We start from the raw sequence: 16,527 nt of genomic DNA on the forward strand, positions 1-16,527 counted from the left end.
GAAATCAGTGTACGTCTAAAAAACGCTTGTATTGCATGAACATGCACGTGATTCAAAAACTTCACCGAAAATGAAAGTATAATTCGGAACTCCTCTTATTTTTCGCGCGAAATGTATTTTGTTACGTAAATAATTCAAGCAACATATATTGATGTCAACGTGCTGCACACATGCTCAGAGCCATCGTTCTTTTTGATAGGAAAGAATTTTGTCAGTTTTTGACTAATTCACACGAGCGATTTGCTAACGTCAAGTTATTGTTATTGAAAATGGCAGATCATTCTCCATATTTCCAACATGGTAGGATAACCAGATCAAAATTGTTATTGGGCAGACCAACCGTCTTGAATCACACAGCGCAGCCGGCTTTCTCTCAAGACATGTTGCTGAAAATTAAAGTAGAGCCTCAAGAGGATAACTGTGTTCAAACAGCACGCGCTTTTAATGAAGATTCAACACCAGAACATATTGCTAAATGTGAAAACGTTTGTGTAAAGTCGGAATTAGATGTTGGTGAGATTAAAGAAATTAAACAAGAACCACTGGAAAGTTATTATGAGCCTAATCTAGACAAAGGCAATAGTGCTCTTACAACGAAAAATGAACGTAAGACAAGAAAAAGAGGTAAACAATTAATTCGGTATGAAAAACTGCCAATAAAATCAGAAGAAACAGACAGTGATTTTCAGACTAGTTCTGATTACAACCAAAAGAAAATAAAGTGGGAGCCACCAAACTGGAAAACACAATTTGAAAATATCATTGAAATGAGAAAAGACAGAAGTGCACCTGTAGACTCAATGGGCTGTGATGAAATCAGTGACAAAGATTCAAAGCCAGAGGTCTGTGTACATATGTATCAGTTATTCATGCATGTAGATTTGCATACACATTATAGATGCATCATGATCACTTAATCATGAATATTGTCTACAGTAAATCATTAGTGTACATTACAGGATACAAAAAAAAATTATTTTACATAATACACAACAGAGTACTGGTAACATAAGGTAGCTGGAAAGAGCTTGTATTTCAACAAAAATAAATTAAAACAGATATATACAAACAACATTAATAATTGAGATAGTTACCAAGTTAGGACATAAGTCACAGATTTATAGTGAACACTAGTTCGCTCACCTGGCCCAAAGGGCCACTGAGCTTATGCCTTGGCGCAGCGTCTGTCGAATGTCGTCTGTCCGTTGACATTTCCTTTAAATCCCTACTAGTCCTTGCACACCTGACTGGATTTTGATAAAATTTGAGCAAAGGAGATCTAATGTTGTATAAACTAAGGGTGTGGCTCCCCTTGGCCCAGATGGGTGGAGCCTAATAGGGGAAATTGAGGTAAATCCTTTAAATCTGTACTAGTCCTGAATGCTTTATAAATAAATTTTGATGAAATATGGTCTGGAGAATTATTTGGCAAAGGAGATCCAATTTAATGTTGTATATAAGGAGGGTGTACCATGTGGCTCCCCTGGAAATTGGGGAAATCCTTTATATCCCTACTAGTCCTGAACACCTACCTGTAATGTATTTTGATGAAATTTGGTCTGCATTATTTGGCAAAGGAGATCTCATGCTGTATAAATGAAGGGCGTGGCACTCTTGGGGCAAGAGAAAGGGGTCCAATAGGGGAAATATTGCAAAAAAAAAATTATATGAAAAAAGAATCCTTTGTCAAGAATGACAATGATTTGGTCCTCCTGTAGTTTGAACCATTGTTGGTAGAGGCAGTTAAAAAGTAAGAAAATATTTGAAATATCACTTAAATTATAGTAGTTTGCCATAATTACTTGCATATCCAGATGAGCAATACTGAGCCTCTTGTATAACAGACACTTCACCAAAAAAAGAAATAAAAACACTGTTGAAAAGTGTTATGAAATAATGTATACATATACATACAAAACGTATATGCCAATGTAGCAAAAAAATCAAAAAAATCAGAATACATACTAACATATAGTGTACATTGTATTAAAGATCTTTCACCATGCAGTGCTTAATTCTTTACACTTATTAATTAGTTGTTAATATCAGTTCAAGTCTGTTTATAGGCAAAACCAACACACCTCCATCATTTACAATGTTGTGCAGTGTATATGGCAACCACAGATCTAGACATCTTGTGAATTATACTGTGTTATGGTAGGAGACCATTACTTCAAGTTGTCTTTTTATTACAGGTGTACCGCTATCAGGTACTACTGTCACTGATGCTTTCCAGTCAAACCAAAGATCAGGTGACATCAGCAGCTATCTCCAGACTAAGAGCACATGGTTGTACTGTTGACAACATTCTTAAAACATCTGATGAACAGCTTGGAAAACTAATATACCCTGTAGGCTTCTGGAAAGTAAGTTTAAGTGCATACAAAAAAGTCATGTATATTTTTTTGAAAGAGTGGTAAGTAAAAGGGTACACATACATTAATGATAATCTAAAAAGATTGTTTTCATCCGAAAAAAAATCTTTTTTCATTCAGTAATCAACTCGTTTTCACTACATATTTTTCGTTTTATTTTATTATTATTTTTCCATTATGGATTAGATATTCCAAAGTTGGGGGTGGGCTTATTCCCGAATGCGAGCCTATGCAGAAAAAAAAGTGAAAAATAAGGGGATGGGTTTATACCTGGTAAAATACGGTACATCTCATAATGTACTAGCTTGTAGTATTGTGGACTGGTGACCAACATGGTTGTACACAGGAACACACTTCTTCCAGTTCTATTGCATCTTCGCTAGCCAAGGCTTCTGATTACGTTACACTCCACGAACCCTTGGCAGATATAGGCGTCAGTTCTGGCCCTCTAGCGGTGATTCGAAATTACCACCCTTCACGCATGAAATGTTCGACCAATCAAAACAAGCGTTACCGATTTACTTCATCGGTGATGTTTACAAACACACATCGAGGTTTGGTGTCATTTCGATGAGATATGTGATCAATGACTTATATGAATAGATCAAACACTGCGAATGTTCCCCCAAAGATTGTGATTTTTGTATTTAGGTAAAATGCCATGACATAGTCGGCAATGTAGCTCTGTACTGGGTGCCGCATTGTTTGTTTACTGCGAAACCAAGTCAGAATGTAAAACGCGATTTGATTGGGTGCCCTGGGATTCCAGGGCGCGACGGTTTGAACACGACTATATCCGCCAAGGGTTCGTGGAGTGTAACGTAATCAGAAGCCTTGGCTAGCGAAGATGGTTCTATTGATGACTTAAGATCTGTATCACCAAGTCCCTGATATCACTAAACAGTAACAAGTTGTGTATCACTAAACATTCAACTTTCTCCCTTTTAATGTCAACTATTATCTGAGTCTCTTTCTTTCCAAGCACACACATCCTTCTCCTGATTACTAAAATTTAGATTTACTTAGGCAAATTACCAAATGAATGTTCCTATCGGACATAATATGTACATGAGATGGACAGTCATCATGTGGTCAATTATCCTCTACTCACTTACTCTAACCTTTACCTTCCAATTTAACTTAGATGCCAACACCATTCCTCTTTCCATGACAGCGTATGTCGCTTCCTGTCTTTTCATTCAAAACATGCATACCCTTGATGTCTTTTTAAGCCAAGGTTATATAATTAAACCATATTGAAATCAGCCCAGCGTAATATCTTTAGTAGATCCATATCTCACAAAATCACCCTGTTCCTAACATTGTATCTCACATTCTGTCATTTTCATCTATATTTGATATAAATCAATTGTTTCTTTCCTTTATTAATTTGATTATATAGCACACCGCCCTCGCATATTCATATTCCTCACTGTCATAGCATAATGAGAAACAAAATGATGAATTTTGGAAGGTTTGTGCAAAACATAGAGTAATTGTAGCATTTTCAAATTACATTGTCACAAATGTAAGATTCTTTTTATCATTATATAAGTAATAACTCATAAAAATATCTTATAACTTATTTCCCTTTCATGCAAGTACTAATTGCGATTAGGATAGTATATTTTCCAGTTCAGAGACGATCATGTGATGACAGCAAAGATGTTATCTATTTGTGCTGTTACAGTAGTGTAATGATGGTCTATTGAGACTGTGATATTTATGAAATGTCAAAATGAAATATATACTGTACCCTGTACTAAAAAATGAATCTGTATATTAGATATGCTGAACAAATTTCTTTGAATGATTCTCTGAGTCTTTTGTGAGTATGTGATGGAAATAAATGTGTGGTTCTACAGACGAAATAACACTTACAAGGGGAAGTTAACTCTTTAAAAATTTATGTAAAAAGGGCAAGGATAAGTTATGATACTATTTCAGTTCTTTTAAGTTATGTTCAAAGATTGTCAGGACCTAAGTGAAGCTATATTTATTGATCGATGAAACATACTTCAATTTCAGAAAAAGGTAATTTACATAAAGAAAACCAGTGTTATTCTGCGAGATAACTACAAGTGTGACATTCCCAAGACTGTGGAAGACCTGTGTAAACTTCCAGGAGTGGGACCCAAGATGGCCTACCTTACCATGAAATCTGCCTGGGACGAAGTTGTGGGCATAGGTGTGGACACACACGTACATCGCATCAGTAACTGGCTGGGCTGGGTGAGGAAGCCTACCAAGACTCCAGAGGAGACACGAAAAGCTTTGGAAGACTGGTTACCTAGGTAATGTTTTTATAAATTTGTTCTCTTTGACAACTTTCTATCACCGTGTGCCAAATTTTAATGTTGTATTAAATAGTTGTTACATCAGTTCTTCAGCAACCTACATTGTAAGGTGTTTTGAATCCAAAATGAGTATAGAACAGCACAGATCTGGGATTGCCATAGATATTTATAAACCAAATGTAAAACTGTTTGAAAAATTTAGAAGAATATTTTTCAATTTGGAGTTCAATCTTATCATAAAATCCTGAACTGCACATAAAACACTATTAATGATTTAAGTTAAAGGTCCAAGGTTTTGTTAACAATGAAAGATAACCAAATGTTTGTTTGTTTATCAAGGGAGTTTGATAGACCATTTGAAAATGTGTCTGCATTTGCATTAAATAATTAAATTGAAAGGTCTTAATCAGGTAAATGTGTGTTGCCATGTGTCAGTTACAGCCACTGTTTATCCACAGGGAACATTGGAAAACCATCAATCACCTTTTGGTAGGCTTTGGCCAGCAGACTTGTCTTCCTGTCAGGCCAAAGTGTACTTCCTGTCTCAACCAACAGATCTGTGCTGTCGGCAGGGCTACAGTGAAAAAACTTGGGGCCAAGATCAAGAAAGAAAATGAACTCAAAGTGAAAAAGGAAGAGATATATATATAGTTTAAGATATTTCTTATGAAAATGATTTTGTTATGATTTGAATGAATCAAATGTCAAGAAATATTGCATTTTCTAAGTAATTGTGTCAGAAATGTATAACTGCAATTAATCATATCAGTGTCCAGATCTGAGCAAACTATTTCTTATAATTGAACGACCTTAAATTTACTGTAAAGAAAAGAGAAGTTGAAGCAAAATCCAATTGTCATGGATGGCATTTAACTACAGCAACTATCGTTATTTCAAGATTTTTGATTCAGTCAAATTATTGTTAATTATTAAATGGTTGCATGAATGAGTTGTTAATTGATATAGGTTTACTTGCTTTGTGTACTCTTTTGTAGGGAGTACTGGGGCAAGATTGATCTTCCATTGGTGGGCTTTGGCCAGCAAATCTGTACAGCCGTCAAGCCAAAGTGTGATTTCTGTCTTAACCAACAGATCTGTGCTGTCGGCAGGGCAAATGTCAAAACATCAAAAGTTAAACTCAAAGAAGAACAGATAGAAATAAAGGAAGAATCATGACTTCATTTCCTAATGTTTAATTTACATGATTAAGGCAAAAACTATTACGTAAGTCAGCATCTGTTGCAGTGACTGAAAACTGTGTCAAGCTCCAGTTATCAGAACCGATGCAATACAAAATAATTAGTTCTGTATGCATGTGTATTTGTTTTAATCTTGTACAGTAGTGTTGTAATTTGTGTTAATTATATCAACAATTTTAATTGTATTGTAACAATTTTAATATACAGTAAGGGATGTAAAATTCAAATTAATATTCTTTTAGTCAATAGTCTTGTTGAAGGTGCTGAAATGAGGAAGGAGACAAGGGGGCCTATACAGGTTGGAAGTCAATAAAGAAAGTAATGTATCAGATAGTAATATGTTTTTATTTTTTCTTCTTTTTTTTCAAAGATTTTTTTGGATGGGATGGGTGTTGGGGTGGGGATAATAAATTGATGGTGAAGTAGACAATTAGGTAGTCTCTGGAAGAAGGTTTTACTTAACCTGGGGACTTTTCATAGGGAAGCTTTCATTCACTGATGTATAAGTATGTTTATAAGCAGTATAAAATTTGCTCAGACCATATGTGAGATGTTTGCAATGGGAACTAGAGAATTTTATCTACTTCTTTCATTATTTATTCATCTTCTTATTGCATAAAATGGCAAAGGCTAAACAGTGGCAAACACAGTACATTTCATTATGAGTGACAAGCTTTCACTATTCTGGCAATAAATCCATGCCAGGTAATTAGCCCACCATGTCTAATACAGTTCAGTGGAAATGCTCAAGCTATTTTGTTGTCATGCAACAAGGCCACTCTCTACTGTGAATCAAAATGTATGTGTTGCTCCGCTGGGCTTATATCAGGATAAATACGTCAAATGCTTTTAGAAATACATTAAGAGTTTGTCCACAGTATACTTATACTGATATAAATTTGTTACTACTGGCTTTAAAAATAGACCAAGACAACTTTTGTGTCTACCTCATTTATGTAAATGTTCATAAGGATGTATTTTAATAAAGACTAATGAATGAGATGGTGGGTTTTGGTATTTCTATTTGAATGACCTCATTGTGACTAAATATGTTCACAAGCAATGTAATGTCTTACTATGGTCGCAAACTACAGCTTGTTGCTTTGGTCACTGACTACAGTGTATTATAATATGGTCACTTACTACAGCATGTCTTACTCTGATCACTAACTACTGTGTGTCTTACTCTGGTCACTGACGAGTGTCTTACTCTAGTCACTAACTACAGTGTGTCTTACTCTGGTCACTGACTACTGTGTGTCTAACTCTGGTCACTGACTACAGTGTGTCTTACTCTGATCACTAACTACTGTGTGTCTTACTCTGGTCACTGACTACTGTGTGTCTTACTCTGATCACTAACTACTGTGTGTCTTACTCTAGTCACTGACTACAGTGTGTCTTACTCTGGTCACTAACTACAGTGTGTCTTACTCTGGTCACTGACTACTGTGTGTCTTACTCTGATCACTAACTACTGTGTGTCTTACTCTGTTCACTGACTACTGTGTGTCTTACTCTGGTCACTGACTACAGTGTATCTTACTCTGGTCACTGACTGCAGTGTGTCTTACTCTGGTCACTAACAACAGTGTGTCTTACTCTGGTAACTTACTACAGCATGTCTTACTCTGGTCACTGACTACAGTGTGTCATACTCTGGTCACTAACAACAGTGTGTCTTACTCTGGTCACTGACTACAGTGTGTCTTACTCTGGTCACTGACTACAGTGTGTCTTACTCTGGTCACTGACTACAGTGTGTCTTACTCTGATCACTAACTACTGTGTGTCTTACTCTGGTCACTGAATACTGTGTGTCTTACTCTGGTCACTAACAACAGTGTGTCTTGCTCTGGTCACTAACTACTGTGTGTCTTACTCTGGTCACTGACTACTGTGTGTCTTACTCTGATCACTAACTACTGTGTGTCTTACTCTGATCACTAACTACTGTGTGTCTTACTCTGGTCACTGACTACTGTGTGTCTTACTCTGGTCACTGACGAGTGTGTCTTACTCTGGTCACTGACTACTGTGTGTCTTACTCTGTTCACTGACTACAGTGTGTCGTACTCTGGTCACTGACTACAGTGTGTCTTACTCTGGTCACTGACTACAGTGTGTCTTACTCTGGTCACTGACTAAATGGTGTGTCTTAATCTGGTGACTAAATGGTGTGTCTTAATCTGGCCACAGTGTGTATTCATCTTAAGGTGAATGATGTAGTTTCTCCAATGCATCTTATTTAGGAAGAAATAAAAAACAAAGACATGACATGTACTCCACAAAGCATCACAACCTACGACAAATGTTTTCTTTACAACTGCAATGGTGACATCTGAGCAACCCATAATAGGAGTTAATGCTGTACACCACACACTGCAATCTCTGTAACATTCGTTATGATCTGCAGATTAAGAAGTTTCTCGGGTGGTTTCAGTCAAAGGGACATTATTATCCTCTCACGACGAAAGTCGTTCCGTTTGTACGTAAGTATGTACGTACGTACGTACATTCACTTTTTGTCAGTGCTCTTGCGACTTCATTTTTGAACGGATTCTGACCAAACTTCATATATGGATCCAGCATGGGAATACCTCGAACGAGTTCGTGTTTCAGGGTGCCAAGGTCAAGGTCAAGGTCACTGTTACTATTTATATAAAATCTTTGTCAGCAATCTAGCAACTTCATTTCTGAACAGATCCTGACCAAACTTCATATATGGGTTCAGCATGGGAATACCTCGAACGAGTTCGTGTTTCAGGGTGCCAAGGTCAAGGTCACTGTTACTATTTATAGAAAATCTTTGTCAGCACTCTAGCAACTTCATTTCTGAACGGATCCTGACCAAACTTCCTATATGGGTCCAGCATGGGAATACCTCGAACGAGTTCGTGTTTCATGGTGCCAAGGTCAAGGTCAGCGTTACTATTTATAGAAAATCTTTGTCGGCGTTCTTGCCACTTCATTTTTGAACGGATTCTGACCAAACTTCATATATGGATCCAGCATGGGAATACCTCGAACAAGTTCGTGTTTCAGGGTGCCAAGGTCAAGGTCAAGGTCACTATTTATAGAAAAGATTGTCAGCAATCTAGCAACTTCATTTCTGAACAGATCCTGACCAAACTTCATATATGGGTCCAGCATTGATATACCTCGAACGAGTTTGTGTTTCAGGGTGCCAAGGTCAAGGTCACTGTTACTATTTATAGAAAATCTTTGTCAGCACTCTAGCAACTTCATTTCTGAACGGATCCTGACCAAACTTCCTATATGGGTCCAGCATGGGAATACCTCGAACGAGTTCGTGATTCATGGTGCCAAGGTCAAGGTCAGCGTTACTATTTATAGAAAATCTTTGTCGGCGCTCTTGCGACTTCATTTTTGAACGGATTCTGACCAAACTTCATATATGGATCCAGCATTGGAATACCTCGAACGAGTTTGTGTTTCATGGTGCCAAGGTCAAGGTCACTGTTACTATTTATAGAAAATCTTTGTCGGCGTTCTTGCCACTTCATTTTTGAACGGATTCTGACCAAACTTCATATATGGATCCAGCATGGGAATACCTCGAACAAGTTCGTGTTTCAGGGTGCCAAGGTCAAGGTCAAGGTCACTGTTACTATTTATAGAAAAGATTGTCAGCAATCTAGCAACTTCATTTCTGAACAGATCCTGACCAAACTTCATATATGGGTCCAGCATTGATATACCTCGAACGAGTTTGTGTTTCAGGGTGCCAAGGTCAAGGTCACTGTTACTATTTATAGAAAATCTTTGTCAGCACTCTAGCAACTTCATTTCTGAACGGATCCTGACCAAACTTCCTATATGGGTCCAGCATGGGAATACCTCGAACGAGTTCGTGTTTCATGGTGCCAAGGTCAAGGTCAGCGTTACTATTTATAGAAAATCTTTGTCGGCGCTCTTGCGACTTCATTTTTGAACGGATTCTGACCAAACTTCATATATGGATCCAGCATTGGAATACCTCGAACGAGTTTGTGTTTCAGGGTGCCAAGGTCAAGGTCACTGTTACTATTTTGGAATTTTGTCCTCATGATCACCTCTCCATTTGACGTCCAGACAAATTCTATATGGGTCAGCACATGGAAAACCTCGAACGATTTGTTTCTGACTGTGCTTGTCAAGTCATTCTTACTATTGTGGGAGCCAAGGTCAAGGTTAAGATCACCGTTACTATTTATAGAAAATCTTTGTAAGCACCCTTGCGACTTTATTTCTGAACGGATCCTGACCAAACTTCATATATTGGTCCAGCATGGCATACCTTGATAGCCCATGCCTGATAATAAGCCCATCCATGTCTATTGCAGTTCAGTGCAAATGACAACTGATGTTATTTCAATGTCCTGCAATAACCCCACCCCCCATTTTGCGTCAGAGTTCATGTGTTAGCACGCAAGGGGATTTGTATCGTTTGCGATGCCTTGTTGTATTCTACATAGGATACTAAATAACCAAATATCTTCCCCACTCTTTCCTTTGATTTGTTATCTTCTATTGGAGTTTTTTCTCATGATTCCATCCTCTGGCGCATGCATACCTGTCAAGGATCAAATGTTGACAAACTGGAGATCACCAACAGCACGATGCCGATTTTTGTCTGACTGCTGTTCTTTGTCAACATTCTTAAATCAATAAAAATATACTGATAATTTGTTAGCTCGTTTGGGGTTTGTGTAACTTCTTTGGAAAAATCTACCTTGCAACTTATTTCACTACAGGTATGTTGATCATTTGAACCTTCATCCGAGACCAAATTTGGTGACAATCGGGGTTTGTCGCAGTTGACCAACTCTTTTAATTAACCCCTAGGGGTAAATTAGTGCCACTGACCATAGCTAAATATGCCCTTTGTTAAGTCTGTATATTGAACAACGTTTAAGACTTGTATACACAGCTGACACAGCACTAGTACTATTGTTAGTCAGAATTTGAATTGATGCATGTCATGCAAAAATCGTGCGTCAAATTAAATTTTGCTGCGTCCATGACCCGATGTCTTGGTGTTAATGGGGAGTACCACATCCCAGTTTCGTTAATATTTCTTAACTTTTCCAAATGAAAGCATTACCAGTTTCTTAACTTTCTTAACTTTATTATTTTCCTTCCATAAATAAAATGACAATATTCTATGGAAAAATATTACTATTCCGTTCATAAGTTAATATTGATATTCAAATAATTATATGTTCATTGAGAATTGTTTGTTCCGTTTGCGTGAAGACATCGGGTTCAATCGTACTGACCGGGCGCCAGTGCTTACACCTGTTACAAATTGGATCATGTGCCGTCGACACCAAAATATATCAGGTCTTCCGCAGGGATCGACAATTGATCTAACGTTGTTGTCTCATATACATGTAGATAGTAGATACATCAATGATGTGATTTCCCTCTTCCATCGGGTTTAATCGTACTGACCGGGCGCCGGTGATTACACCTGGGCGTCGATGAATTTTACACCCGGGCAACGATAATTTCTATAGAAATTAAACGCCGAAGACGGATCGGAAGAACGGTTGAGATATTTTTTCTTTTTTTTTTTTTTTATGATGTGATAATGCTGTCCTTCAAGGAAAATAACCCGACCACGGAACAATATGATAAATTGGCTATAACTTGCAAGGATAACGGACAGGAAAAACACCTCATTTTTTGCCGGTTGGCCCACAGTGTAGGCGGGTATGACCAACTTATGCCACAATCCACGAATTATGCAGCATATACAGCAAAATCCGAGATCGAAATGACTGTAAATCTCACAGTTTATCGGAATTATATATTTTGACATTATCAAGTCTTAGCCTTGTCCTTAAATGACCCAGAGACGTATCCTGATATACAAGTCTCTGAATGACCTTAGCTGTTAATAGGACGTTAAACTAAATAAAGCATAAACCAATTATCAAGTCTTATTGGATTGATGGTAATAGTTAAATAGGAAAAATAAACATTTCCGTATTTTACACCTGTGGCAACGCAGACGTCTGGAGCTTTACACCTGGGCGCCGCAATTTGCTGACATGGTAGTGATGTAAAAATTACCAGAGTTGGCCTTTTGATGATGTTTATTTATGTATTGATGTATTTTTTGCATTTATGCAAATGCGTTACAATTCATTCACGGACAGGCCTCTTTAAGGGTCGAGAAAACGGAAGTAAACACAGGGAAAACCAACCTACGCCAAGTAACATGCATCTTATTTACATTAGCCCAGGCCATGCATGCTGACAAATCGAAACTGCTTAAACACCAGCGGAGAAATCGGGTGTACCGGATTGGTTACCACCCATATGCTCGTGGCAGAGGTACAAAAATCGTTTTTCTGAATTCAGCAAAGTCTGAATTATCAACTTGATCGAAAACTCCTCTTTAATTAAAAAAATAGTATAAAAACAAATAGCGACAAAACCGCAATAGTATAATATTTAATAGTTTGTTCCGTGATGTTGTAGGTGATGATAAAGATGTTGGTGAAGTTATAATCGTAGACTCATTGGTTGGCCAACCTTCTATTATGGTTTATATGCAAACATATTTCACACAGTAGTGTAATGACTTATACTGGGCTGCCGCCCAGGACATTGTCTTGGAGTGGCCCGTTGACCGACCCCCGACTACTGCCCCGGACTCCTTACTATCTGGATAAGATAAACATGTCCAGTAGTCCACGTTGCATGGTGATATAAACGTTTACATAATATTGTTAGATAATACATGCTAGCACCAGGTATTTAATCTTATGACCCTGGCACTTAAGATAGTCAACAGACTTGTGGTCAATATAAAGTTAGACGTTCAACTGGCAATGTCCGTTCACATGATACACCAACCTGCATTTGGTGTCCCATCACATGATATATGGTGTCAATGGCCCTAATGGTCCCAACGGCGAAAAGCTACAATATATATCCTAACTTTCCGCAGGTCAAAGATGGGCCGCGCAAAACTTCCCATCCAATTCGAAAGATGTCTCGTCTGCGCATATGCCTCATGACGTCACCGAGGTTAGTACGCCACAGCATTACTCGTTTTTTTCTTATTCTAAAAAAATGGGGGGGGATACATTCAATAGTTGCAGAGGTCATTTATGCAGAAGACACATTTAATCTCCCGAAGAGGAAACACAATCGGTCACACATTGTATATTCCTTGTTCTCCATCGTTATCACAATCGGTCACACATTGTATATTCCTTGTTCTCCATCGTTATCACAATCGGTCACACATTGTATATTCCTTGTTCTCCATCGTTATCACAATCGGTCACACATTGTATATTCCTTGTTCTCCATCGTTATCACAATCGGTCACACATTGTATATTCCTTGTTCTCCATCGTTATCACAATCGGTCACACATTGTATATTCCTTGTTCTCCATCGTTATCACAATCGGTCACACATTGTATATTCCTTGTTCTCCATCGTTATCACAATCGGTCACACATTGTATATTCCTTGTTCTCCATCGTTAAGTGTAATGTTAAGAAACACCTTAAAGCCTTATCAAATATGCGCATAATGCACACCATATCAAGGTGTACATGATAAAGGACTTGTGGTAAGACTTTTGCTGAATTCAGAAAAAAATAGGTAGGTTTAATTTTTTCTGTGTTAACTTCCGTTTCCTCGACCCTTTAAAGAGGCCTGTTCGTGAATGAACTGTAACGTATTGATCGGGCAGCATAAATGCAAAAAAATACATTAACAAAATTTTTACATTACTACCACGTCAGCAAATTGCGGCGCCCGGGTGTTAAGCTCCAGAGCGTCTGCGTTGCCACAGGTGTAAACTACGGAAATGTTTAATTTTCCTATTTAACTGTTACCAATCAATCCAATAAGACTTGATAATGTCAAAATATATAATTCCGATAAACTGCGAGATTTACAGTCATTTCGATCTCGAGTTTTGCTGTATATGTTGCATAATTCGTGGATTGTGGCATAATTTGCTCATACCCGCCTACACTGTGGGCGAATTAGCAAAAAATGAGGTGTTTTTCCTGTCCGTTATCCTTGCAAGTTATAGCCAATTTATCATTTTGTTCCGTGGTCGGGTTATTTTCCTTGAAGGACAGCATTATCACATCAAAAAAAAAAAAACAAAAAAAAAGAGAAAAATATCTCAACCGTTCTTCCGATCCCGATCTTCGGCGTTTATTTTCTATAGAAATTATCGTTGCCCGGGTGTAAAATTCATCGACGCCCAGGTGTAATCACCGGCGCCCGGTCAGTACGATTAAACCCGATGGAAGAGGGAAATCACATCATTGATATATCTACATGTATATGAGACAACAACGTTAGATCAATTGTCGATCCCTGCGGAAGACCTGATATATTTTGGTGTCGACGGCACATGATCCAATTTCAACAGCTGTTATCTGTGACTATTTGATAGATATTAACTGCCGCCTTAGATTAATTTTAGTACGAGATCGTGAGTTTCTATTTATGAACAAACGACTATGTCACGCATATGTATATATATATATATATATTAATATACCAAACACCTTTACAAAAAACAAGCCAGAAACTTGATAGTGTGGTATATTGTAATCGTTTTGGCTGTGTAGATGTTTTCCGTTATATGTGAAATTATGAAGATTGGGAGAAATATGCATACTGGCATATACAGTGTTTTACCTTATCACTGAAATTCGATAATTGTCTCAAAAAATATATCATAAATGGATAAGATAATACAGGTTGTCGGGTGACACAATGGTAACACACTTGCCTTTCAGCTAGGCGACCGGAGTTCGATTCCCCGAGGTAAAGGTACGTATGAGTCACATGCCCCTCTGTCATATTGCGGTTATACACCGGTTTTCTGCCACAGTAAGACCCCTCAAACGCGTCGATACATGCCAGAAGTGTTTCACCCTTTGAATTATCGTGATTTCGTCCCAATAATAGTTGAAACCTCGCTGTGAAATAACAATGAAGATCGTCTTTTCGTCTCGCGGGACGAGATAAAGATGATTGTCGTCTTTGCGTTGGTATTTCATTATAAGGATATTTAGCGGACTATCCCCGGCAGTGGGCAAATGACACTGTTCATGACAATTTGAAACAATGTAATACTCCGATGCTATGAAGACGTTGCTTTTCAAATGAAGCTGAAAGTTTGTAGGCGTCAGAAATGCTTCCTACATACAAATTCATATTGTATTACCAAAATCCGCATGACTGGCACTTTCAGTGTGTTTGCTTTTTCAATACACAAAGAGAGAGAGTAAACTTTGCTTCAATTCAGACCAACATGTCCTTTGTTAATGCAAGAGACAAACAAACAAAATATCATCAAACAGCTATCCATCTTTTTAATTTGGTCAGTTACTTGGGAATTATACATAAAATGCACGTGCGCAGTTTCAAATACATATTCATGCGATATGTATACATGTACATCTTGTATATATGCTATAAATTGTTTCAGTGTCTGGTCATGTCTGGTCGACGATGAATTTTTGTTTATTCAACAGTGATACGTCATAAAATTTATAGTTGTTTACGACACGGAAAAGAGGTTGTTGACGTCCATTAAGTTTTATTCAAAATTCGGTAATGATCAGTGGTTTAACCGAACTTAACCACAAAGTAAAACAAAAATAACATCAGAAAAATGATAATCAAGCAAAAGTAGGAAAGTTATTAGCACACAATAAGAAATGCAAAAGCAAATATTTCCCAGGTAACTACTATAATACAGCATATAATTAACTTTGATATACTAGCATGTGCCCAATGAGATAGCATCTGATTTATATATGAAATAAAAAATAAAACAGGTATAAATAGACGCAATGAGTAATTATAACACATGGGCGCGAAGTCTACGGATACTGTGAAGCGCTATATCAGATATCCTTAATAATGTCACTAGACACACGTACTGGAGAGTATTAGTCATTTGACTGGTACATGTATATATTATAAAAGTAACAATATATAGTATGTAATACAATAATATGACATACATGTAATTATCTGACAATAGTTTTAATAATTCGTGTAACTAATTTCATTGTACACTATTATGCGATATCAGTATTGTAGAATATTTTGTCATGTGATGTTGTATCAATTAATTACTACCATAAAAATATAAAACAGTTATAAATCAATATCAATTTGAGTAGATATGAGGATCTGGGTTAATAGGTGGCATATAGGATGCAATAAACATGGTTTAAGCACACCGTTCCCGTGGTATGTTGTATTATTTATGCAAGATGTGAAAGGGCCTGTTTCCAGTAAAGTTAATTCTCCATAGGAGCCTGCCCCCGTATAATTTCTTATCTAGCTCAACTACAGTTTTTTTCTTTGTCACAATCATGCCATGAATGTATTCTTTACGGTGACCATCATTTGATTAGATTTTCATTAATATTTTACATAACATGCACATTTTATCAACACTTAGACAGCTTCTGAAAGGAACAACTTTGAGGAGCCATAAAAAACAAACCAAGTGACTTAAATCTTTATACTTTATAGATTTGTGACCACAACGGCATGGGTAATGCACCACCAACAGGAAATTTGAATCAGAGAAGGGGCCATTTTGGAAACAGGCCCTTTATAAATCTTAGCAATATCCAGCTG

General features: G+C 37.3%; 1 protein-coding gene across 2 annotated transcripts; it reads left to right on the top strand.

The window, feature by feature from the left end:
• The first annotated feature begins 109 nt into the window (after window positions 1–109).
• Window positions 110–6,873, top strand: LOC117333136 (endonuclease III-like protein 1). Of its 2 annotated transcripts, none has more exons than XM_033892286.1 (4): window positions 110–842; window positions 2,196–2,366; window positions 4,404–4,669; window positions 5,668–6,873. In XM_033892286.1, exons 1-4 carry the CDS (start codon window positions 171–173, stop codon window positions 5,846–5,848), a joined length of 1,290 nt encoding a protein of 429 aa, XP_033748177.1. In that variant the 5' UTR covers window positions 110–170; the 3' UTR covers window positions 5,849–6,873. The 2 variants fall into 2 exon arrangements, with proteins under 2 accessions (XP_033748177.1, XP_033748169.1); XM_033892278.1 differs by having other exon boundaries at window positions 5,131–5,821.
• Window positions 6,874–16,527: the final 9,654 nt, after the last annotated feature.

Source organism: Pecten maximus, chromosome 1 (genome assembly GCF_902652985.1).
Source record: "Pecten maximus chromosome 1, xPecMax1.1, whole genome shotgun sequence".
Classification (NCBI taxonomy): Eukaryota; Metazoa; Mollusca; class Bivalvia; order Pectinida; family Pectinidae; genus Pecten; species Pecten maximus.

Excerpts from the sequence above, each read along its gene's own strand:
- LOC117333136 (XM_033892278.1), top strand. The coding sequence starts at position 171 with ATGCTCAGAGCCATCGTTCTTTTTGATAGGAAAGAATTTTGTCAGTTT. Across the intron at positions 843-2,195 it reads ACAAAGATTCAAAGCCAGAG|GTGTACCGCTATCAGGTACT; the intron begins GTCTGTGTACAT and ends TTTTTATTACAG. Across the intron at positions 2,367-4,403 it reads ACCCTGTAGGCTTCTGGAAA|AAAAAGGTAATTTACATAAA; the intron begins GTAAGTTTAAGT and ends CTTCAATTTCAG.